The sequence below is a fragment of the Mangifera indica genome, chromosome 5 (assembly GCF_011075055.1).
Source record: "Mangifera indica cultivar Alphonso chromosome 5, CATAS_Mindica_2.1, whole genome shotgun sequence".
Lineage (NCBI taxonomy): Eukaryota > Viridiplantae > Streptophyta > Magnoliopsida > Sapindales > Anacardiaceae > Mangifera > Mangifera indica.
Genome location: NC_058141.1, coordinates 19,278,674 through 19,303,349, shown reverse-complemented (window position 1 = coordinate 19,303,349; position 24,676 = coordinate 19,278,674). Strand labels below are relative to the sequence as shown.

The 24,676-nt window shown below is 34.8% G+C and overlaps 3 protein-coding genes across 11 annotated transcripts; 2 read left to right on the top strand and 1 right to left on the bottom strand.

Annotated features, from left to right (window-relative positions):
- The first annotated feature begins 876 nt into the window (after window positions 1-876).
- Window positions 877-6,341, top strand: LOC123216734 (U-box domain-containing protein 33). 2 transcript variants are annotated; one of them, XM_044637279.1, is made up of 9 exons: window positions 877-1,431; window positions 1,815-1,942; window positions 2,215-2,336; window positions 2,486-2,590; window positions 3,071-3,242; window positions 3,409-3,549; window positions 3,933-4,463; window positions 4,836-5,600; window positions 5,956-6,341. In XM_044637279.1, the coding sequence occupies exons 1-9, from the start codon at window positions 1,167-1,169 to the stop codon at window positions 6,136-6,138; spliced, it is 2,412 nt and encodes an 803-aa protein (XP_044493214.1). In that variant the 5' UTR covers window positions 877-1,166; the 3' UTR covers window positions 6,139-6,341. The 2 variants fall into 2 exon arrangements, with proteins under 2 accessions (XP_044493214.1, XP_044493215.1); XM_044637280.1 differs by having other exon boundaries at window positions 879-1,431; window positions 3,412-3,549.
- Window positions 6,342-10,256: 3,915 nt separating this feature from the next.
- On the top strand, window positions 10,257-17,330 carry LOC123216736 (signal peptide peptidase-like 4). 4 transcript variants are annotated; one of them, XM_044637284.1, is made up of 14 exons: window positions 10,257-10,276; window positions 11,180-11,338; window positions 11,456-11,567; window positions 11,653-11,772; window positions 11,904-12,055; window positions 12,175-12,357; window positions 12,960-12,994; window positions 13,713-13,875; window positions 14,460-14,513; window positions 14,942-15,034; window positions 15,157-15,299; window positions 15,646-15,716; window positions 16,212-16,295; window positions 16,921-17,330. In XM_044637284.1, the coding sequence occupies exons 4-14, from the start codon at window positions 11,664-11,666 to the stop codon at window positions 17,022-17,024; spliced, it is 1,191 nt and encodes a 396-aa protein (XP_044493219.1). In that variant the 5' UTR covers window positions 10,257-10,276; window positions 11,180-11,338; window positions 11,456-11,567; window positions 11,653-11,663; the 3' UTR covers window positions 17,025-17,330. The 4 variants fall into 4 exon arrangements, with proteins under 4 accessions (XP_044493219.1, XP_044493218.1, XP_044493217.1 ...); XM_044637282.1 differs by lacking the exon at window positions 10,257-10,276 and adding an exon at window positions 10,322-10,542 and having other exon boundaries at window positions 11,456-11,527; window positions 11,631-11,772; XM_044637281.1 differs by lacking the exon at window positions 10,257-10,276 and adding an exon at window positions 10,322-10,542.
- A 1,063-nt stretch (window positions 17,331-18,393) lies between these two features.
- Window positions 18,394-24,271, bottom strand: LOC123216737 (SKP1-like protein 21). 5 transcript variants are annotated; one of them, XM_044637289.1, is made up of 10 exons: window positions 23,952-24,264; window positions 22,098-22,373; window positions 21,624-21,848; window positions 21,150-21,341; window positions 20,957-21,067; window positions 20,716-20,788; window positions 20,156-20,259; window positions 19,996-20,049; window positions 19,868-19,935; window positions 18,394-18,683 (listed from the first exon to the last, which is right to left on the bottom strand). In XM_044637289.1, the coding sequence occupies exons 2-10, from the start codon at window positions 22,131-22,133 to the stop codon at window positions 18,548-18,550; spliced, it is 999 nt and encodes a 332-aa protein (XP_044493224.1). In that variant the 5' UTR covers window positions 22,134-22,373; window positions 23,952-24,264; the 3' UTR covers window positions 18,394-18,547. The 5 variants fall into 5 exon arrangements, with proteins under 5 accessions (XP_044493224.1, XP_044493223.1, XP_044493222.1 ...); XM_044637291.1 differs by having other exon boundaries at window positions 18,604-19,289; window positions 23,952-24,271; XM_044637290.1 differs by having other exon boundaries at window positions 18,604-19,289; window positions 19,868-20,049.
- Window positions 24,272-24,676: the final 405 nt, after the last annotated feature.

Sequence of the window (24,676 nt, the reverse complement as noted above, 5' to 3'; positions counted from 1 at the left end):
TGAAAAGATCGATGACAAGAGAAAAAGATGTTAGGGTGATCAATTGACGATGGAAATGGATTCCAATTATTGAAGAATAAAGAAAAAATCTTAGGAAATAAAATAAACTTTTTAAAATTTTAGATGAGAAAAAATTATTAATTTTTTAAATTAAAAATAATATAAATTTTATATTTTAAAATTTAAATAATAAAATAATAATTTTCTTTTTATATCTAACAATTTTGATAATAGTTAACATTCGTATATAAATATTTGGGTTTAAACTTTGGGTATTTATCAAATATTGGGTTCGGCCTTTCTAGATTTGTCTCCGGAACCAAACGAGATGGGTCCGTAATCCAAATAATCTCGCTACAAGAGACAGAAGCGGCGTAACTGTCAGACGGTAAAAACAATGTCAAATCGAACCAACGGTTATTCAGAGAGAATCAAAATTTATTCAAAACAGTATATTCCTCTCTGCCGTTGGTTCTCCGTACATGCTGACGTTCCAAGCTCTAGATGAAGAGCAGCAGATATATGGAATTTAAAATCAACGTTGAATGTTGAGTTAAATTTGTATATAATTTAATCGGCATAAGGACATACATTAATGTAGGGAAAAATATGTGCCTACCAATTGTCGAAAAAAGAAAAGCAGTACGAAAAAGAGCATTGATGATAAGCTTAGTGGAGCCCAGTGGAAGTTCACACAGAAGCTTCTTCTTGAAGTAAGGGAAGTAAATAAACAACGAGGTACAGCTAAGAGTGAGAACTTTCAAGGGTTGAAGAAGAAGATGAAGACTATGAGAATGGATCCCACCAGGGAATATTCTATTCTTTTATTTTTTAAATGTAATAAAATATTTATCTCCCAAATGTTGTAGTATTAACGTCTGTTTTCACAATAATCATTTTCAGCCAAAGACAAGTTACCCCTTTAAGATCTAATCATACATACAACGACTCTTCATAAAACAAAGCTTTTTTCTAGTTTTTATTCCTCTTAAAAATATCGCTTTTACTTTGAAAGTAAAGACTTTTAGGATTCGGTTCTTTGAATGGGGGGAAAGCAGAAGTTTTAGAGAGAGGGAGAACGACAATGATGGAATGATTTCATTCCATTCAAAGCTGGGTTTGAGTTTTAGGGGCAGAAAGTTGAATTGGGTAGTGTCAAATTTATCATGGCTGTGGTGAGTCATGTACCAGCAATAGCACAACCGGTGGATCAAATAAGGTATCGAGACATTGGGGTGCCTGAAATCATGTCAATCAGAGGAGAGATCGTGGAGGAACCGGTGGCACGTGTGATTGAAGATAAGATTTATGTTGCTGTGGGCAAACAAGTTAAAGAAAGTAAATCAGTTCTCTTATGGGCTCTAAAGAAGTGGAGAGAAAAGAGATTTTGCATAATTCATGTTCACCAACCCGCCCAAAAGATTCCAGTTTGTAAGTTCATAACTTGTCTTCATGCTTTGGGTTATTTTCTTTGATTAGAACATGCATATGTTGTGTAAGCCTAAGTGGATTTTGATGGGTTGAATGCTTGGCTTAGTTGTTGAGTATTGAGTTCTTCTTAAGTTCTTAAGTTTAAGTGGAAACTGCATAATGATGTGTGATTTATCAATTCATTTGGTATCTCTATACATAATTGAATGAGTTTAGCTGAAATTAAAATAAACTGAGATTTTAACAGCGATTTGGTCAAATTGTAATAAAAGATAACAGATCTGAAATTCCAGAGTCTCTAGAAGGTAAAATAAACGAATTCCTAAACTGGGTTTTGGTGGTATTCGTTAATCGTTATTATATGTCTCTGCTTCATTATGCAGCGGGACTAGGTTCGAAGCTTCCAGTGAGCTCAGTTAGTGAACAGGAAGTTCGGTCATACAGGGAATTTGAAAGGCGAGAGATGCAAAAGAGCCTGGATGAGTACCTTCTTATCTGTCAAAGCATGAGGGTATTATCTTTTTCTTTTTCTTCCATTACCCATGTGCTGTTTAATTTAATGGTCTTCTGATTGTGAAAGTGAAAGTGAAACACTGGGTTATCTTAAGCTGAGTAGAAGTTAGGAATAATTATCTAGGTAAAATAAATATCTAACAATCCAACAGCTTAATGTGTAGTTTAGGAATACGCAAGTGCTATATCTTTTAGTTTAAACCTAGCATACTGAATTGACCTACTGCTGATTCTTTAGACTTGTTTTGGTTTTCATAAACTTGCATTTAGGTGCGGGCAGAAAAGCTATTTATTGAAAGTGACTCTATTGAGAAGGGATTAGTTCAGTTAATCTTGCAGTATGGGATCAAGAAGCTTGTAATGGGAGCAGCAGCGGACAAACACTATAAGAGGTAGAAACCAAGATGGCTTTTATTATATTCATCTTAATCCTTAGTTCAATAACATTCAAGTAGACCTCCACAGGGAGAGCACTTTTAGAATTCCTATGGATATGAAGTGCAAATATGGGATTGTTTACATTAATGCTTTAACATGGCAGGAAAATGGTGGACCTCAAGTCTAGGAAGGCCATCTCCGTGCGCCTACAAGCACCTGCTTCTTGTCAAATATGGTTTATTTGTAATGGGAACATTATCCTCGAAAGGTATGCTTTACGTGTTTAAATTGCAGCTGCATCTTTAGAGATTTGGAAATTCTATCTGAATAAAATGAAAATCTCTCTCTCATATTGAAGCTCCTGAGCTTTTGATCAACTGTATGGGCGATGGACCACCTACATATAGCTACAGAATTCTCAGCAAATGATTTATTGAACAGATTGTACTCTTGAATGCTCTGGAATCTAGTCTTGCTATTGATACCTTATTTTCAAACCTTATGTGATTGTGGTGTAATGAATGGTCTAATGCAAATAACATATTGAAATAGGTAGGGAAGTTTAGATGGAACTGATCAGGTTTTTACATTTTTATCACTGCAAACAAGTCCAAACATTGGAACTGGACACCCAAATCGCCCAAGATCACAATCTGTTACACTGGGCCATAGTAGTGAAGCTAAACTCACCAATACAATTCAAGATTTTCTCATTTCTGAGAAGAGTAACATCTATGACTGTGGACAGGAATGGGTCCAATGTACCAGAAGGAACTGGAGGGCCTTCCACTCCAGGGAGCAGCTCTGCGGCAGAAGAGAGTTGTGATGAATGGGATGATGTTACTCCGACTCCAGTTAGGCGAACTAAGAGCAGTAAGGAGCCCCAAGATTTTCATAATCCATCTCCTCCAAGTGTAAAGGTATGTGCAAAAGTCTCATCAATACAGATCTATGCTATGCAATTTTGAAAATTTATAATGTCTATTTATCTTTCTCTTTAGCATGGATGAGCTTAGGTTGATAGACAAATCTGGGCATTTCGTTTTAAATCAATAAAACTGTCTTTAAATGGTTGATTGACAATAGCAGGATGGAAGTGTTGATGATACCCTGTATGATCAACTTGAGCAAGCAATTGCAGAGGCTGAAAATTCAAGACAAGAAGCATTTGTAGAGGCACTCAGGCGTGGGAACGCTGAAAAAGATGCCATTGAGGCTATTCGCAGGGTAAAATATTAGTTATGAAGCATGATGCTTCATAACTACATTTTTATATATTTATTGGACAGAGAAATTTTATTAATGAAAGAGAGATGCTTTTCTTTCTCTTACAAAGTACTACATTCAATATGCCATACAAATGAAGCTTGGTGCTTCTGTTACCTGTTGCCTGATTACCAAATGGATGGGAGAATGGGTGTAAATGCATGTTGCATTCTTCCAAGTCAATTTTGTTATTCTCTATAGGTCTCTGGCGGGAAATTCTGGACATCAAGATTTTGTTCTGTTATACTTGCAGAAGATCAGTTATATTTGTAAAGTTATCCAAGTAAACCTTGAAACTTTACGTTTCCTTATGCATATTGTTAATTGTGGCTGCCAATTTGCAGGCTAAAGCATCTGAAAGTTTGTATACTGAGGAGTTGAAACGCAGGAAAGAAGTTGAGGAAGCACTTGGAAAGGAAAACCTGGAACTTGAGAGGCTGAGGAAACAGCAAGATGAAGTCAATGAAGAACTTCAAATTTCCCTGGATCAGAAATCATTGCTGGAGAGTCAAATTGCAGAAGTTGATCAGACGGTAAATGAGTTGGAGCAGAAAATCGTCTCAGCTGTTGAACTTTTGCAAAACTACAAGAAGGAACGTGAGGAGTTGCAGATTGACCGTGATAATGCCCTCAAAGAAGCTGAGGAGCTGAGGAGAAGTCGAAAGGAGGCCTCAAGCAGCATGCATCAACCTCAGTTCTTCTCTGAATTCTCATTCCTAGAGATTGAGAAAGCAACTTGTAACTTTGATCCATCCCTGAAGATTGGAGAAGGGGGCTATGGGAGCATATATAAAGGTATGTTGCGTCACATGCATGTGGCTATAAAGATGCTGCATTCTCATAGCTTACAAGGTCCCTCGGAATTTCAACAGGAGGTAAGATCCCTTAATGGTATTTCCATTCTATTCAGTTTGAATTATTAATCTGATGACCTGTGGCATTCAGTTATCATTCAAGCTTAGAATTAAAATCTGCACCATGAGTAATATTCATCACAGCTTTTGTAAGTGTTAAGGGTACTTATTGAAGTTTATTTATTACTCAAACATTGGCTATGGGTGAGAAATTAGTAGTTACAAATAAAGCTAATCTATACATGTAACAGATAGTTGTAAATAGATTTCCCTTCTATAGGCAAACAGAAAAAGGTAAATAATCTCTTACAGAAAAAAGAGAAAACATATGAATAGAAAGAAATTGAATTTGATAACTTCAGCATCATACAACATGCCTTATTTTTATAACAGGTTGATGTTTTGAGTAAGATAAGGCACCCAAATCTTGTTACACTTATTGGAGCCTGTCCGGAGGCATGGACACTTGTATACGAATATCTATGTAATGGAAGCCTTGAAGACCGGCTCAGCTGCAGGGATAATTCTCCCCCTTTATCTTGGCAAACTAGAATACACATTGCCACTGAGTTGTGCTCAGTTCTTACATTTCTCCACTCTTGTAAACCTCACTGCATTGTTCATGGTGATCTAAAACCAGCCAATATTCTCCTTGATGCTAACTTTGTGAGCAAGCTTAGCGACTTTGGAATCTGTCGCTTACTTTCTCAGGGTGAACTTTCAAACAATAACACAACACCATGTTGTAGAACCAACCCTAAAGGCACATTTGCTTACATGGATCCTGAGTTTCTTGCTACAGGAGAACTGACACCCAAGTCAGATGTTTACTCATTTGGAGTCATTTTATTGCGATTGCTGACTGGGAGACCTGCCTTGGGGATAACAAAGGAAGTTCAGTATGCATTAGATACAGGAAAGTTGAAGATGCTCCTGGATCCTTTGGCTGGAGATTGGCCGTTTGTCCAAGCAGAGCAGTTGGCCAACTTGGCATTGAGATGTTGTGAGATGAATCGAAAGGGACGGCCAGACCTTGGAACAGATGTATGGAGGGTACTTGAACCAATGAGGGCTTCTTGTGGAGGGTCTACATCATTCAGATTGGGTTCTGAAAGGCGTTGCCAACCTCCTCCATATTTTATCTGTCCCATTTTCCAGGTAAAGGCCATTGGTTCCTTTCTAGTATCTGTTTGCATATCTTACAGTAGCCTTTCACTGGTGACTAATTTTGTCCTTGTTGAATTTTTTTGTGAAGTATTTTATTCACTTAACAATAGCAATCCCCTATTAATTACGAACATCTCAAATACTTGATTTACAATAAAGCAGGGATTCCTACATTACATTTCATCTGCATCATGATTTGCTTCATAATCTCCCCTCTGCAATGAAACTAGAAAACAGTCTCTGCATTAGTTTAAAGCTAGGTGCAGGTGTCTAGGATCGCCTTAAGCCAACAAACTTTCATTGTGCTGATATTTTGATTGTTCTTTTGTTTGCGTAAAACTTTCAGGAAGTCATGCGAGACCCACATGTAGCAGCTGATGGTTTTACGTATGAGGCAGAGGCCTTGAGAGGATGGTTGGACAGTGGCCACGACACTTCACCTATGACAAACCATGCGCTTTCCCACAAAAATCTTGTCCCCAACCTTGCTCTTCGATCTGCAATTCAGGAGTGGCTGCAACAGAACTAAATTATCATCCGTACTTTCATTGTTTGTAAGAGCGCTCTAGTAGTATTCTCATCCTATTGTACAGTTAGCCTTAAATATTTGTATTTGTTCTCTCTCTATATATATGTAATCGACTTCTACACATTATCATACAGAATATTTTTTTGAACGCTATGTTAAGAATGGGAAGGTCGTGTACGGCAGCAATTTTTGCGGACTTTCGTGTTCTGAGGTGTCCACCATGCATCCGCTGCCTCCGGTCTTCTGCGTGTGCCTCTTAGCGGATGGTCAATTATTAGAAAGAGGGTTCAAAAGAACCGGAAAAAAGAACAGTCGAGAAGAACTTAGATTTGAAGTTTTATGGTGGAAAGAAAAGAAAAATACGGAAAGAGTAAAATTTGTGAGGAAACTTCCAAGTTCTACAGACTTTTCAGCCTCATGCGAATGCCATTGGCCGAAACCTTTCTAACCAAAAAACTCTCCTCTATCTCCACCATATCTACTCTCTTCACCTTTCCTTCCTGGCAAGATTTATTTTCAACACTTCAATCACTGTAGGCCTCATTGGGTAGTTGATTGAAGAAATTTATTAGTACTATTATTTCTCCAACAAAGATCAGCAATAGAATGCAGTTTCAAACAACACCGCAGGGACCAAGAGTTGATGACGAGAGTAAGGTTGATATGAAAATCCATGTTTAAAAAACATTTTTATCATTTGAAGTTAAAGAGGGAAGATAATATGTAGAAGAATTTATTTTTATTTAAAAATTTTTATTTCCGATACTGACAGGTATATAAGCCTATCCGTAAAAATAGATTTTATATGAATAGAGTTTAAAAACTTAAATCAAATATAATTATTCCTAATTTTTACTCCAACCATTAATTAGCTTCAAGAGTTAGAGGTATTAGTGGGGCGTGGCAAGACATGGGCTGACACGGTCCACAAATTTTGGGTATGATGCAAAAATTGTGTTTAAGGATAGCAACGGAAAAAGATGAAAAAGGGATTCCAATTTTTGTCTGTCTTTATTTTCACAGAGGATATTAATTTCTGTTCTTGTTACAAAAATAATACAGATTCTCCGTCTCTTCTTCACGAAGAAAATCCTTTTCTTATCTCTTCTCATTACCTATGAAAAAAATATTTTTCTGATACCCTTTATAATAGTAATTTTAATATGTTATACAAATATCTAAATAAATTTAAAAAACATAAATAATCTAAAATTATAAAAATATATTAATATTTTAAATAAATATATCAATATAAAAAGACAAAAACAGAGATAAAATGGAGACAAATAGGGTTAAATTTGAACTGAGTCTATTTGAGTTTGAGTTCAAGCTCGGTTCGAATGAGCCAACCGTAGTCGAGCTCGAGCTACTCGTCAGATTTTTCAATTAAAAATTTTGATACAAAACAACGTCGTTTTGACTAATATATATTAAAACGATATCGTTTTAATAACGAAAAATTAGTCGAGTTCGAGTTTGACTTTTACAAGTTTGAGTTCAACTATATGTGAATCGAGTCAAGCTCAAACTTAAATGAGTTCAAGTTTGACTCAGATCAAATTCAACCCTAAAAATAGGGTTAAACACGGAAAAGAAAGAATACATATATCTCTAATTTAATTGTGAAGATTTTTTTAAGTTTTGTCTCTTTTTTATTTTTATCGTAAAATTCTTTTTCCATTAAAGTTAGAGAGTAACGAATCTCTAACGTAGTATTAGGGTTAGATTCGCCGGCTCGCAATCAGTTCGGGCTCTACTCGGTTTATTTATGGGCGACTCGAGTTCGGCTCGACTCGACTCATTTTTTATTATCAAAACGATATCGTTTTTAATATATATGGATTAAAACGACATCATTTTGTATAAAAAATTTTAAAAAAAATCTATCGAGCTAACTCAAACTCGGTCGAATCGAACAGAACTCGACTCGTTTCGAGCTCGAACCGAGCCGAACCAAGCTGAGCTCGAGCTCGAGCTGACTCGGCTTGAGTCCAGCCCTACATAGTATCCGGATTACCATTGGCTCGAGTCCAGCCCTACATAGTACCCGAATTACCATTTTTTATTGTGTTTAGATCTTACGTAAAGGCTTGCAGGCTGTCAGGACGCCGTAAACAAAAGAGAATGTAAAAAATAAAAATAAAAATAATAAAATGTTAAAAATTATATTTTTTTGCAGGCCAGCTCTCGAAAAGCCCACAAAGGTATAATCTGTCATGCTATAAACTGTGGACATGACCATAGGCACGTTAGTCTAAAGACTCTAAACCATATTCGGTCCGACACAATACAACCCGACCCACCGCCATTTCAGGATTAATGCGCGTTGATAATTGATAGTTGATTTGACATCTGATGAAAGTGAGCGATTACTCTTCTTATCAACGCCCAGCTGGCCATCTTATGTTAATATCAACACAAGAATATCCTCCCACGAGCAACGCCCACAATTATTAACTCATGGATAGAATGCATGTGTGGAAAGCTTCTAAAACGTTGCATCCATGTGAGGGCCCCCTCCATCCCGTATGTTTTAAGGAAGTTTCTAGCTTATATGAATTTTACCTTACCTGAGCTTAAACACTTGTCATTATTCTATTGGCTTATTTCTTGTAAAGTCAACAGACTCTCATTATCTCATTCTCAACTCACCCATTCGTAATTTAGCACGTTTTAGTCCTCCTATGAGCTTGAACGCACCTGATAATAATGAAAGAAAATATTTATTCACCCGCCCTTATCTGTACGGTCTATAGAAACTGTCTACCAGTTTAGAGAGTTGCCGGTAACCTTTGAACAAAAAGGGGTTGCATAAACAATTGTTTCACGCGCTTTCGCCTTGTGCTACAACGCCGTGGCACTGGCAACTGGTAAATTATTTTTTTTTTAAATTTTAAAATATATAAAAATTATAAAATTTGGTAAGTTGTATACAACAATTATTGATTTTTAGTCCGAATAAATCACTTTTAATACATTACGGCAATAAAAATATTATCTGCCTGTGAGGCCTTAAAATACAATTCATTTTTGACAAAAATTGAAAAATAAATATAAAGATTAGATTCAAATCGATATTTTTTAAAATTGAATTGATGATCTAATCGATTATCTCATTAATTTATAGTTCAATAAGTTTAATCGAAAACAGATCGATTTAACTTATTATCAAATTATAATTAATAAATTTTACTTAAAAATTTATAAAAATAAAATCAATTAAGAAATTTACACGTGTAGAAATTATAACATATATTTTTTAAGAAATAATAATTATTTATTTAATTTTAATAAAATAATTAAAATTAAAAAAATCTCAATATCATGATATAAAAAAAACATAATTCTTCAAGTTATTGTTTATAGAAGATATTTTAATTGATATGAGATATTTTTTCTTTTTTATTTTATTTTTGAACTTATTATGTCTTACAAACATTTAAAAATTCATTTAATTTAATAAAAAATAATCAAATTATTGAAAAATAATTAAAATTTTAAAAAAATTCTAAATTTTGATCAAACTCGATTTTGTTAGTTTTGACCGATTCACCGATTTTGACTGAATCAATGAATAAACTGATTTTTAATGTTAATTAGATTAAACTTAAAATCAATTTTTAGTTCAATCGATTAAATAAGCCAATCTGATCTGATTTTAAAAATATTGATTTAAATTTAAATATTAAATTCAAATCAATTTAAATAATAAATAATAATTTTCAAAAAAAGGATGAGACCATAAATTAGGAGTAAAAGAAAAACTCTGATAAATAATTACCATGGAACTTTCAAATTCAAATTAAATAATCAAATTAGAATTTTAACTTAATTTATTTGAGCTAAATACAAGTTTAAACCTCAACTTAATTTGGATGCAGCTCTATAGCGCCAATATAAAATAATGTGAGTGTCTTTTTCAGTCGTCAAACTGTAAATCGTCATATAACAAAGATGGCAAGTCCACGATCCACATGAAACTCCCGCCAGCCGATGTAATCGTGTAACACACGCTCCAAGCATGAGCGTCAAACCAATACCAAATAGAGTACAATAAAACAAGTCAACAACCGCTAGCACACGGCGATTTTTTCTTGTCCGGGGCGGGAGGCACCACAAGAGAACAAGCCAAGAAAAGGTAACAAGCCTTTACCGATATTTATGTTTTGTACTTTCATTGGTAACTTTCTTTTCCAATTTCTTCTCTTTTCTCTAAACTATATCTCTCTTTCACGCAAAACCCTAGGTTATCGTTCTGTGCATTTTTAAATGGATATACAGAGAGCTATACATATATTAATTATAGTGTTGTCGCTGAGTCCGTGTTTCGGATCAGCCGGTGATATAGTTCACCAAGACAACAACACTCCGAAGAGGCCTGGTTGCCAGAACAATTTCGTTTTGGCAAGTTTTATCTGGTTTCAGTTTTTTTTTGTTTTTTAAACCTGAATTGATTTATAATTATATTTTTATGCTTCTTTTGTGCTTCGTTGCTGATACAACGAAGGAAATGAAAAGACAGAGGAAAACTAGTGGTTGATGAAATTGAGATATTCAATCTATTTGAACTGAGTTTACTGTAGTAGTGGTTGTTATGCTTTCACCGTAGTAGAGTGTTTCTGTTCGATTTTCTTTTCTTTCTTTCAATAAAAATTTCAGGCTGTTTGATTGCTCAAAAAAATTAGGGAAAAATAAAGTAGTCTAGTATAGAAGGGAAAAGGGGAGGATACATTTGCACTTCAATGTCGATATGGCTTTGGACTCAAGATATTACAAAGCAAACATCGTTTCTGAGAGGAAATTTCTTTCATCGTTCTTCTTTGTTACTTACAGCGCCGACAAAATGTAGCGACAGGGGATTATAGTAATAAACTTAATTTGTGTTGACTTAAGTGTTTGTTTTAGGACAGCTGACTGGATATTTAATTTTAAGTGTTTATCATGGGCATTGAATAGAGAATTAAATGGCTAGGATTACTTTTTTTTATTTCTTTTTACACGCTTTTGTGTATCTGCTTTGATCTGATTTGAAGTTTTGCAGGTTAAAGTTCCAACTAGGGTTGATGGTGTACCAGAAGTTGAATATGTTGGTGTTGGCGCTCGGTTTGGCACTACTTTGGAGTCCAAGGAAAAACATGCCAATGAAACTAGACTTGTACTGGCAGACCCCCCTGATTGTTGTAGCAAACCAAAGAATAAGGTTTTCAGTTTGATATATATATTATTGATTACTCAAAGAGTGTTATCTTTTTAGCTTGTTGTATCATATGTTCTGTTGACTTTATTCATAAGAGCACGATGCCTTGCCTTTCTGTAGCTTAATCGTGAAGTACTTCTGGTGCATAGAGGTGGTTGCAGTTTTACAACAAAGGCAAATTTTGCTGAAGAGGTAAATGCTTCAGCAATCCTCATAATAAACTACAAAACAGGTATTTGCATTTACTTCTTCTGTTTTCTTGAAGCTTTTTGAAGAGCATTTCTGTTTTGTATAGTATGGACATTTTTACACTGCAGAACTTTTCAAGATGGTTTGTGAAGCCAACGAGACTGATTTAGATATACAAATACCCGCTGTGATGCTTCCCCAAGATGCTGGTGCAAACTTGGAAAATCATATAAAGAACAACTCTTTGGGTATGCTTCCCCTTATCTTGTATGTTTCGCTGCTATCCTGTAATTTATTGCTAATAGACAGTTTCAGGATTATTCCTGGTCTGTTATCCATCATTTTCATAAAATGTGTTTTGACTGTTTGTATGTTTCAGTGCTTGTGCAGCTGTACTCCCCAAACCGTCCAATGGTTGATGTTGCAGAAGTGTTCTTATGGCTTATGGCTGTTGGTACTATTTTATGTGCATCTTACTGGTCCGCTTGGACTGCCAGAGAGGCAGCTATTGAACAGGACAAGCTGTTAAAGGTCATCTACTGCATTTCATCAACGCATATTTGTATTTCTTGAAGTAGGATTCTACCAGTGTTTTGGCTGTGTAGTTATAAATTCCTCATTTTGATTTGTGAGTTCATGCTGCACTGCAGGATGCTTCAGAAGAATTTTTAAACACGGAGAATGTTAGTTCCAGAGGTGTTGTAGACATCAACACAAAATCGGCATTTCTCTTTGTTGTGGTTGCTTCATGTTTCTTGGTTATGCTCTACAAACTAATGTCATTCTGGTTTCTTGAGGTTCTAGTGGTTCTATTTTGCATTGGTGGGGTAGAGGTGCGTTCTTCTTTTTGCTATGCATGCTTTATTTAATTTGACTTAATATTTGCTTCTCTTTCACAGAAAATTTCCCTGGCTAATATAAACTCTTTAATGAAGCATAGCTTTTTAATGTTTTATACCATCCATGTTGATTTCTGATTATTTTACTTTTTCTTGCATCTGTATGTTTCTCCCCTTTTAAGCTAGAACTTTTTCTTGTCTAGATCTTACCTTTTATCCATGTTGAGCACTTTACTTCCACATATAGATGGTCTAATTGTATGTTAAAGCAAATAATCGATACACCTGGTATGTTCATGGTACAGAAAATAAAGAGGAAAAGAAACCATTTTACAGTGAATTTATGTGTGGTAAAACTAAATATATGATCTGAGTTTGCTGATTAATATGGGATATGGATAGGCCAATTCCTGGATATTTCTGTCTCCAGACATAATGAGTTACAAAATATTTAGATTATAGGTGATATCCATATTTTTGTATTTGTATGAGTTGAATGCTTCTAGCATAAGATTAAGACTTGTTGATTTTAGATTGCATCATTTTCAACTTTCTTTTTAGATGGATGCTGAATCTTAATCCCTTCCTGCTTGCAGGGTTTGCAAACCTGCTTGGTGTCAGTATTATCATGGTATGCTATTATTACTCCTTTTCACAGCCTGAATTGATTGGTTATTTTTGAGGTGGACTGTGGGTACACCATCTTTTTTATATGGTCTTTTTGCTAATGAAAGTAATTTACATCTTTCTTATTCTAAATAAGCAATTGTATATTTCTCGTTTTGTGTATGCTTTCCCCACCTATAACTGATATGATAGTGTAATGTTACTGAAGTACCACTAACTATTTGATATTAAGAAAAAATAATGGATGTGAACCTTTATATGTTTGAGTGTAGTGACTAACACGGTACAGCAATGAAGTAAATCACCTGATTTTGATAGCCCTCTTCTCAAAATGCTGCTTTTTGTTTCAGAGAATTGTTTCTGCTTGTACTAGTTTTCCACTTTTGGGGAACAATGTCGATCTAATATTATTTTAAACTGTGAGATATAACTCTCTTTGATTTGTATACATTTGAGAATACAAGAATAAAAGATGAGAGGGTTTAATCATGCTAATTATACATCAAATGTCATACATGCTTTTTATTAGTACTGATACTATATTGTTATTAATGGATATACAAATTATATGCAATTTTGGCATTATAGAATGTTTTTATCATCATTAGTTTGTTTCGGAGAAAGCAAGTTTGTTATATTGCATGTCTACTGTTGCATATTCTTATTTTCAAGTTTTCTACATACTGGTTTAAAGTTATGAACTGACAACTGAACAAATATAGTTTCAGATGGTTTCAACATGCTGGAGAATCGTTTGTTAAAGTACCCTTCTTTGGAGCTATCTCATATCTGACATTGGCAGTTTGTCCGTTCTGCATAGCATTTTCTGTAGTATGGGCTGTTTTTCGACGCATATCCTTTGCTTGGATAGGTCAAGACATCCTTGTAAGAAAGTTTTTTTTTTTTAACCTACCTTCATAACTAATTTTGGTTTACTTCATTTTGCCTAATATCCCTTCTTTCAGTACTAATACCATACTTGCTCCTGAACCGCTTGCTTCTCCTTATTCATGATCATTTGAATTTGCAACTCCTTATAAAACCAATTTGGCTTTTCGCAATGTTTAAATCAACCTTGTAAGATATTTAGAATACTAACCCAAAAAGGACAAAACCTCAGTTTGGCATTTATTAATGTTACTTGAGTTAAATTTAGTCAAAGGTTTAGTCGGGTTGACAGGGTTTAGTTGATTGGGTATGATCAAGTCATTGGCTTGAACATTCCCTATCCAAAATCTTTCACGTTGGGCATATTGTTTAGGACCATAATAGTTTTATGTATGTCACAATGAAATACTTTTGATGAAATGTTTTGAGGTCCAACTCTTACATATTAGGAAAGACATTGGAGGTGCTTTCAATTATATGCTTATATCTGATTGATATTTTTTTAACTTGTAACTTAATATAGCTGCCAACTAATGACATTTTAATTCCACCACCCTCCAATTTTTGGTCTCTTGGTTCAGGGTATTGCCCTGATGATCACCGTTCTTCAGATTGTTCGTGTGCCAAACCTCAAGGTGATGATTCAGACTTAGTTTTCTTTGGTGGTTACTGATTAGAGACGTCTGCATGTATGCCTTTGCATAAATCTGCATCATTGCTTTCTTGATAGGATTTGTGCAAGTATAATAACCATCTGACATTTGTTGACGAGCTGTAAAAAATCATGGAGACTTATATTCTTATTTTATAGACCAGGAAATATCTGTGGTTCAGCATTGCAGTGTTTTAATCAATAACTTTGTTTTCAATTTCAAATGAAAATTATTATTAAAAAAGGTGAAGAAAAATTGGCATGTTGGTATAAATTGGGCATATTGAAAGTGCAGAATCAGACAAAATTTATATTGCTCATATATATGATGTGACTTGCTGTACAATAGAGGAGATAATGATGATAAATGTTTCTTTGTATATCTTTGTGTCATAAATATGATGCAATCAGGTTGGAACTGTTCTTCTCAGTTGTGCTTTCTTGTATGATATCTTCTGGGTATTTGTTTCTAAATGGTGGTTCCATGAGAGTGTAATGATAGTGGTAAGTAGTTGTTTAGAGCTTCTTTTCCCTAACCTTAATTCTGTTATATTTATATTTGGTCCTAAAACCTGTTACACCAATTGATTGAAAGTTCTAAGTTTCTCTGATTTCCTCTCTTTCAGGTGGCACGTGGTGATAAGAGTGGAGAGGATGGTATCCCCATGTTATTGAAAATCCCACGGATGTTTGATCCTTGGGGTGGCTACAGTGTTATTGGTTTTGGTGACATTATCTTACCAGGACTGCTTGTGGCATTTTCACTGAGGTTTGAGCTTTGCCTAATATAAAAACCCAGTCAGGAGTTATCATGTGTGACCCCACTTAATAAGATTTACTTTACTAAATTATACATCACTGGACTCATGAGTTACATGACATCAGTAATGAAATTCGTCTATCAAAAAACAAAGAGGGAATAGAGAATATTGGAATTATGAGTGCACTATACAGAAACTCAACTCTTTGCTGGAATCAACTTGGAGTTGCAAGAATGAACATTTTGTCCTTGTTAATATTCTGTTATATCATTAATTGATGATTTATGAATATGAGCTTATGATTGTATTTATGGACTATTTATAAATATAATTATTGCCTGACTTATTTTGCAGGTATGATTGGTTGGCAAAGAAGAATCTTCGTACAGGATACTTCGTGTGGGCAATGACTGCTTATGGTCTAGGTATGAGAAATGCTACCAGAATTGTTTTTTTTGCTAAGTCTTCAAGATTTTAAGAGATTAGTTAAGATGCTACCGGAATTGTTATTAAGATGAGAAATGCTATATCATGGAGTTGGATTGTTGCCCGTAACCATGAGAAAATGAGTAACATGACTTTTAAAATTAAAAGCATAGGCAACACACAGCACTTTTGGTTTAAGTGCACATGTCCATGTATTTGTGATATACCGTATTTGTGATATACCAATAGATTAAATTAATCTCTTCATGTTATTATTAAGAAGTTTGATTATCCTAGCAATAGCAATTGACATAATAATAATTCATGCTCCACTGCAAAGAGTATCGTTAAAGGTAAAGCTCAGAAAAAAGAGCATTCACACCTTTTTTTCAACTGGATATTCATGACATTGCGTGTGGAGGAAAAGATTAAAAATGTCCTTCTTTTGAAAAATTTATGTTGTTGACATTCATAATAACTATTTTCTCATGTAGGTCTTCTGATTACATATGTGGCTCTGAATCTGATGGATGGACATGGCCAACCGGCTTTGCTTTATATTGTTCCATTCACACTTGGTAAGTTGCAATAGTGTGAGAAAGGTGCTCTCCATGCATATATACCATATCTGTGTAAGGTAGGGGTGTAAACAAACTGAGCTCGAATATGAATTCGAGCTGCTCAAGGTCGGCTCTCGAACTGAGTTCGAGCTTGATGTGGGCTGGCTCACTAAGTTCGTGAACTCACAGCTTGACTTAAGTAAAATGCCAATATACTTTTAATCGTTTAAAATCTTGCATTTACCCAAAAAATTTTGCTTCCTAAATTTGAACAGAAAGAGGAATTGATAAATATACAAGTTATGTGAGTTAAATGTGGTATTTTAAAAATTAGTTGGTTTAAATGTAATTTTTTGATCCATTTCTATATAGAGCTTGACCTGAGATATTATTGACTTGACGAATTCAGGCTCAAGCTCTCATAAGATAATTAAGCTGAGCTTCAGCCAAGCTGGATCACAGTATTACACTCCTAGTGTAAGACTTGTCAAGATTTTTTTTTTTTTGGGTTGGGATGTTTCACTCATAGCACTCTCACTTGCCGCCCAGAAATTTGTTGAGATATTTTGTTTTCCCGTTTTTCTTCCAAATGGAACTTGCAAACCAGTGATATTGTCCCCCTTCATTTATTCCTTGGATGCAGGCACCTTTTTGACGTTGGGAAAGAGAAGAGGTGAACTTAAAACTCTGTGGACAAGAGGAGAACCAAAGAGGCCCTGCCCCCATATTCAATTTCAACCTTCATGATTATGCTAAGATATGGATGATATCTCAAATATGGTTCAAGTTCAGATATTGACCATCTTGACCAACGCACTTAAAACCCGCTTAACTATTGACTTCAGATCAAGACTGATTGTTCGGTTAGCGTAACACGCCAACCTTACCCACTGTTATTTCTTAACATATTCTTATGAGATTGTCCATCACAGAGCTTATCCATGCGAGCATAAGTTAAGGCTAGGCTTGGTGGTTCTGACCATAGCTTGACAATCCTGTACCAAATGTGATCTATGGTTGGGTAAGATATGAATATAGGGGGAAATATGAATATAGAATGTTTCCATCAACAATTTCACACACTTCCACTCAGCCACGTTTATTCATCCGCAAAATTCTCTTTTGGACACATGAGAACTAAGTATCAATTCTATAAAGCTCAAAAAAAAAAAAAAAAAACCTTAGATTCACAGATTTCTATAACTTCACTCCTGGCGTCCAAGTAAATTTGGCCAAATCATTGAAAAACTGCGAAAGCCAGAAAATACTGTGAACAGCAGCCTCGTGATTTTGATTTAAATAATCCTCAAGTATCCATTGTTTCCATCAGCAGTCTGTAACATATCACTAAATTCGTAAAGCTTTCCTCTACACCCTAAGCAAAGCGCATACTAAAATATTAAAGAGGTCATTCTATATCTGCACGTATTGCAACATTATAACGAAACATAATATCTGAAACCTATCTGAGAATTCTACAAAAAAATAAAAACAAATTAAAAGACTAAACTGAAGAACTTACATTTAGATACTGATGACAACACCAATCTGATCAAAATCGTTCCAGCCATGTGACCAATTTGGGGGAATATCATTTCTGCTCCAAATCTGGCTCTCTCCATGCAAAGAGATTATAAGTAATGTAGAATATTAAGATCATGACTCAAATGTACTATGATATTGAAGAATGGTGGCTTGAGCTGATCAGTCACCAAGCAATCCTCATATTAGTAAAAGTAGCAAGCTATTAGGCCTATTAAGTATATGAGAGGAAAAAGAAGGCTGAGGGGACACGTGACAATAGATCAATAGATCAATGATCTATTGTCACTGTTTTTCGAGAGAGACATTAAAAAGGAGAGGAAACATGGCAAATTATTTCAGCTGGGGAATATACTGCTGGATTCTTCCAATCTCTAGGGAGAAGGCTGTCTGTATAGGTTTTCTGAATAGAGCAGAGCAGTGAATTGGCTGTAATTTCATGCTGAGTCCATAAATAAAACCAGAATATTGAGTGTTAATTGCTTTCTGGCTTGTTTGGTTGAATTATTGCTGGTTTAGTTGGTTTTGTGTTGTGTAGAATTTTAGCAGGTGGACATTCATCACTAACACTAAATTTACAACAAGAAATTTCATTCTTAATTTGAGAGAAATCTGCAAACAACTCAAACTTCAAGGGAAACTTGCTATACAGGCAAGCAAAATGCGATATAATGTTCATCACATAAAGGTAGTATGACAGTGAATGAAAAAGGGAAAACAGGGAACAGTTAGCATATTGCATATCTTCTACCAGGGACATTGTTTGAATGCTGTAGTGGCCTTATTTCTTGACCCAAAGATAGAATCTCTTGCATCCTTTCAGGCCAGTCAGAATTCAGTCTCCGAACAAAATCCTCCACCTCCCTGCATCTCATGACATCATGACACAGTTATGGATTTAGTTTCATAAAAGCCAGTAGGCATAATATAAAAAATTTTGACATTTCAACTTGATGTGCACAACGCACATTACTTTTCTCTACTATTGCTGCAAGAACTATTGAAAGATCAAATGAATAAGTGAAAGAACTTCCTACTTTCCATGACACAGCTTCTAAAGATTCTGAGTATGATACATAGCTCCTGGTCATGTGACAATAATTTTAACATTAAGAGGTCCACGGCATTATTATTTGCCATTGCAATAATTTTCTAATTCATCTGTGCTTACAGATGAGAAAAACGTTAAGATTAAGGCTGCACTTGCAAATAAAAGGGTGTAATGAGATCATGGAGAGCTCATGTATTATCAGGAACATTTGTAGTACTCAATAAAGCATAAATAGAACTCCCCTCCCCCTCTTATCTTCAAAACATTCATAAAACTCCAGCAGAGGTTTATAAAGCCAAACCATTTGTGAAATCAGAAACCCATGTTCAACTCTTTATGCAGCATTCCCAAAAGTGGAAACACAAAACCAACTAAAATCAGATATCTTACATGGTTAATGACAATACACAACTTCCAACCTGCATTAGAATTAGGTCAAGAAGTTTCAAACACACACAAATACATATATGTTTCATAAGAACTTCAAGAAACAACTTAATACTTCCTTACTATTAAGATATTGACGTGCAAGATGTTATTTATATATCTGATGGATATGGAACCCTAGTTGGGGTTTTGAGCAGGAAGGCAATTACAGAAATGCGAAATTGTCCATGACACCCCAAATGTATGAAATGATAATCCTCAGCTACCCTCATTTCTACAGTTATTGCAAATTTCAACTTCCCTCTTTTTCTCTCTTTCTATAGTTAGAAGGAATTGACTATGGTTAAACGTGTAAAATCAAAAATAAAAAATTTTCCAAGAAACAACTTAATATTTCCTTAAGATCTAACTCATAAAAACCGACAAACTAAGATCCCCATTAAGTGACATAACACTTGATATTTTGAGAAAAAGAAAACAGAGTTCATCAGTCCTCAACCATTCTCAAATAAAGACATATCTGTAAGCGCGCGAGCATGCATGTGTGTGTGCACATGCATAAAAGTACAAATCAGTAAGTATACTCAATAACCCAAGGACAGAGCCTCACCTATCTATTTTTTCCTTCAATGCTGGATCAATCTCATCATCTACATCACCGTCATCAAACTCAGACTTCCTAGCAAAAATATCATCCTCAACATCTCTCTTACTTGATGTCGCTCCTTGATCAGGCCTATATTTGTTACCGATCTCAGCACAATGGCATAACGAATTAAGCCCATTTGACTCCTACAACACATGAAAAGAATCAATAAATTTACAATATTTTCATGATTTAAGATTTAGTTATTATCTTGAAAGGAAGATAAAAGAATAGCTACACAGTCCTTCAGACCTGCTTATGGGTCTTAATGGTTTCATCAACAGAGGCACTCTTCTGTTGATCTTTTTTTCTCTGATGTTTCTTTTTATTCTTGGAAGTTCTAATCCCTTTAGAATCTGTAAAAAAGAATTGTGTAACCTCTAATGAGGCCCTAGAGAGGAGGTGGAGTGGAATAAACAGAAATAAGAGGCAATAATACATGTGCATTGAATATATTAAGTTTCTAATGTCAATTAAGAAATCATGAAACTAATATCATAAAACATTCGAAGAATGAAATATGTATAAATGTGTATAAGTGCAAAGATCTATAGTCACAAAATCCCCTCCTTATTATTACTCAAATAAGTGAGCAAACATAAAAATGTATATATCAGCATGATCAAGTTTGGTATTGCTATGGACAACTGGAGGGCCAATACATTGATCAAACTGAGATGAGCTCTTTCACCAATTTAAGCCAGTCAGCATTATTCTAAATCTTCATGAAGCACAAATTGTTTTATACAATCAGAAAAAAGATAATGCAAAAATCACAAGTAGAGAACAGAAGAACCAACACTCAATGATACCTCCTTCTCCATTTATAAAGGACAAAAGGTCATCAACTGAACGGTCATCCACATGTCCTTCAACCTGAACAATCTGGAAATATGACTATCATTGTCAATATGCATATCCCAAGTATTAACACCATTTGCAATTGGACAGCAATTAAAATTTATGTCAAAATGCACAATGCCAAACAGAGATCCCAGACAGCAAACAAGGAAAATATCTAAGTTAAAACAGGGAAAGAAAAAACCAAATCACCTTTATTTTCTCTCTTTCCTTCAGTTCTTTCCTCTTCTTTGCATAGAGACGGTTTAAAAGTCGAATCCTTGGATCATCAGTACTATTTTTCAGAGGCTCCAATTTCTCTTCCTAAACAACAGAATCTATTTTAGAACAATAAGAAGATGAAAAGGGCACATAAGTAGACACAATTCCCAAAAGCACCAGACACCTCAGTTAGATCATCAGGCAAATGAAATATCTCACGTATCTCTTCGGGGCTTCTCCCTTCAATAATTCGTCCAAGTGCACGACTAGTAAGATTATGCAGAGGCTTCAACTTGAGACTGTCAGCAGCAGATGTCAACTCACATAGCCTCTTTGTATCCATCCGAACAAACTTTTCATCAAAAGATTTGCCCTCCTATACATCAAAAAAAAAAGAGCTGAAAATCAAATTCTAGTAATACTGTACAGAATTCTGCCTTCCCAAACTTCACTGCACCTAAATGAAGTCAAACAGGAAAGAAAAGGCGAGCATTCCTATCCTTCATCAAAACTTAAAAAAAGTATACTAAATGAAAAGGGCCTAAATCCTTTATAAATAGCTTATAATCTGCTCCACCTTCTATGACTTTATAGAAAATGTCAAGTACCTACTTGAAATAACAAAGAAGGTAAATGACAATTCATAAACATACTGAACCTTGTTAGAATGGCCTCTCGCTTGATGAAACCTGCAATAATCTAGAATCAAGCTCAATGAGGCAGGATTGACTCGTTGTGGAAGAGATATTGCATAGCTCTTAGATGATCCCATTCCCTTGTTTATTACTTCATGACATATCATGGGACAAAACATGGCAACGTCTTGCTCCACTTGTTGGATTGAACCATCAGCTGTCTGGAGCCAGATGTAGGACTTCATCATCTGGAAAATGTATATCAATGCATCAGAAGCAGTTAGAACATTCAAGCACAGATTGACATCACACTAGTAAATTGAATTGCACTAACACAACAGTTTGATCGAGCAACCATACAGATGCTCAAAACTCATTGTTTATGCAGGACCTAAAATAAAGAGTGCATAAGTTTTTATACTGGCTTCAAATGTTGAATTTTTTTATTTATTAAAATGAACACAAGAAATAGTTCAAAACCATATAAGATAGTATACCTCAGGTTTATTGACAACCACATCAACTTCTGACATTTGACAATATTTGAACCAACAATAGAAGCAGTTATAGAGATCCTTTGCAGAGTAAGTTTTATAATTCCCTCTCTGAACGTCAGAAGCTTAGATTCACCAGATCAATTGAGAGCTTTACCCTCCTCAAGTAATAAAGATTCTCAAATTTATAATAAGTTTTCCACAACGCTAACTGAAATGGAAAAATACCCAATTCCATGAACCTTGATTTCAGCAGCAGTTTTCATGAACTTTCTTAAGCTGCATCATCAAAATGGTACAGTTATCAGCAAGGAAGCACAGAAATGCACTGCATAGTGCATTCCCGCGTTTCCAAAACGGCCCGAAACCGGTACAAAACGTTTCGGGGCCGTTTCGGTTATTTTACAAAAATACGAAACGCATTTCTTGACGTATCCCTAAGAATAGGAAACGTCCCAAAGCAATATGCTTCTTCCTTATTCCCAATTTCATTCAATTTCCAATAGCCTAACATCTCTCCATCCCAAGCATATGTCTAGGCTCCTCACAGTCTCCAACTCCGGCTCTGGCGTGACATCTTAGCTCCTCATCGTCTCCAGCAGCTCAAAGTCTGGGGTGAATCTGTTATGTTATTCTTCTGCAATCTTCTTATTTGTCTACAATATTCAATTTGACAATTAAACTATAGAGATATGAATCAGTCTTTGGTAAAAAAAGTTTCTCAAGTACAGAGTATTGTATTTTCTTTTTCTCAAGAGTTGGAAAAAGTGTCCAATTGTTGGTTTTTTTTTTGAAATACAGAGTATTGTATTTTCTTATAAAAATTTGTTATTTATACATAATTCCAATCTTTGTACATTTCTCATGTTTCTGTTTGCTATAATTTTGAAAAAATGCGTTTTGACGTTTCCGTTTACACGTTTCCCCGTTTCGACGTTTCCGTTTCCGTTTACACGTTTCCCCGTTTCGACGTTTCCGTTTCTGTGCTACTTATGTTATCAAAATTAAAAACCCCACACCATCCAGCTTGCTCACAAAACTTAACTTTCAGCTTAAGTTACAAGTATTTAAATGAAAAAGAAAGTAAATATATCAATTAAAAGCCAAACATAACACAGAGACACACAAATGTCACTCATGCTATTAAGTTTCACATTACTTTGTTTCGGCCAATTTTATAAAAATAGATATTGTCTATATGTGCATCATATTTGTTTTCCTGCAGGCATCTTTGGAAAACCTCATACGCATTAAGCTAATATTTCTCAGACTGCTATTACAATCAATATGCATAGCATGAATTTATATTCAACTATGCTTAATTCTACCAATTTGACAACTTAATTTGAACTAACACACCATACTAAATTTTAAAATAGAATAACATATACAATAAAAAATTGAACTATTCAGATATAATTGAACTAAGATATCTAGCTCAAGAAGTAAAATCATTTAGCATGTTTTGGATTTTCCTACATCTTAACCATTAGCAATCCACAATTCAAGAACTCTACTCGATTCTTTCTTTACACTTTATATAGAATAGAAAATTTACATATCGAATATAAGCAAATGCACAGCTAATTGAAAAAATATATATATATAAAGAGCATAGAAAAGCATCAGAATATTTATACACAAAAGGAATTTAAGAAAACAATTACACACGTAAATTCAAAAACCCTGCATATTAGAACAAAGCAAGGATTAAAAGTCTTATATACTACAACGAAAAACACTAAAACTAGGTTAGCGATCCACATTTCTACTCCCTGAATCTCTGTCATCAAATAAACGAAGAAGAAATAGAAGAAAAAATAAAAGAAAAATAAAGTGTAAACTTCTATTGTGTACCTTAGAGAATAGAGAGATATGATTGGAATTGCAGAGAGGATTCGCTTTGAATTGCAGATATTTGACGGCTGACGGCGACTTCAGAATGGATAAATTAGAGAGAAAAACAAATGTAAAAGGTTTAAATAAAAAATAAATAAATATTTATATATAATGTGTAACCGGAAAACTATAAGTTCTGTGTTCGCAGATTTTCTCTCTGTGTGCGCCTCGCGTCGCTGTCTCGAGCGAGGAAGGGTCCTATAGGACATCAAAACGCCCGCCCACACGTGCACCCGATTTACTATAGGGTGGGCTAGGGCTGGGTCCCTGTGGAATTTATAATTCTTTAGGCAAAGAATGGTAAATAATGAAAGTAATTCTGCTTCCCTCTGTTTCGATACTGCAGTGCTGACTGAACGAGAAAAATTTGGAAACCCTTTTCTTCATAGAGTTTTTAAAATGAATTTTTTTTAACTTTAACCCTTTTGTTTAACCATAATTAATAAATAAATAAAAATCAATTTGTGCTATGAGGAGCCAATTCTCTCAGAAGCCCAACTGTCTTGTCATCATTTTGTCGACTTCAGTAAAATTCAGTACAAGTAGGAATTTTATAATTCGATTTAATGGATCAACCTTAAGTTAAAATTTAAGTTTTAGTGGTTTAAATTGACCTCAGTTCACATGTTTTTAAGGCCCATGTTCCAAGTCATGTAAAGCCAGCAAGCATTTGCTGCAACCAC

Bases quoted from the DNA above. Each gene is read 5' to 3' on its own strand.
- LOC123216734 (XM_044637279.1), top strand. From the start codon at position 1,167: ATGGCTGTGGTGAGTCATGTACCAGCAATAGCACAACCGGTGGATCAA. The intron at 1,943-2,214 runs GTATTATCTTTT...ACTTGCATTTAG, and splicing joins TTATCTGTCAAAGCATGAGG to GTGCGGGCAGAAAAGCTATT. The intron at 3,550-3,932 runs GTAAAATATTAG...GCCAATTTGCAG, and splicing joins CCATTGAGGCTATTCGCAGG to GCTAAAGCATCTGAAAGTTT.
- LOC123216736 (XM_044637281.1), top strand. From the start codon at position 10,408: ATGGATATACAGAGAGCTATACATATATTAATTATAGTGTTGTCGCTG. The intron at 12,358-12,959 runs GTGCGTTCTTCT...TCCTGCTTGCAG, and splicing joins TTTGCATTGGTGGGGTAGAG to GGTTTGCAAACCTGCTTGGT. The intron at 15,035-15,156 runs GTAAGTAGTTGT...CCTCTCTTTCAG, and splicing joins ATGAGAGTGTAATGATAGTG to GTGGCACGTGGTGATAAGAG.
- LOC123216737 (XM_044637287.1), bottom strand. From the start codon at position 22,133: ATGTCAGAAGTTGATGTGGTTGTCAATAAACCTGAG. The intron at 21,849-22,097 runs GTATACTATCTT...TACATTTTCCAG, and splicing joins TGGTTGTCAATAAACCTGAG to ATGATGAAGTCCTACATCTG. The intron at 20,789-20,956 runs GTGATTTGGTTT...TCATATTTCCAG, and splicing joins AGGAAAGAGAGAAAATAAAG to ATTGTTCAGGTTGAAGGACA.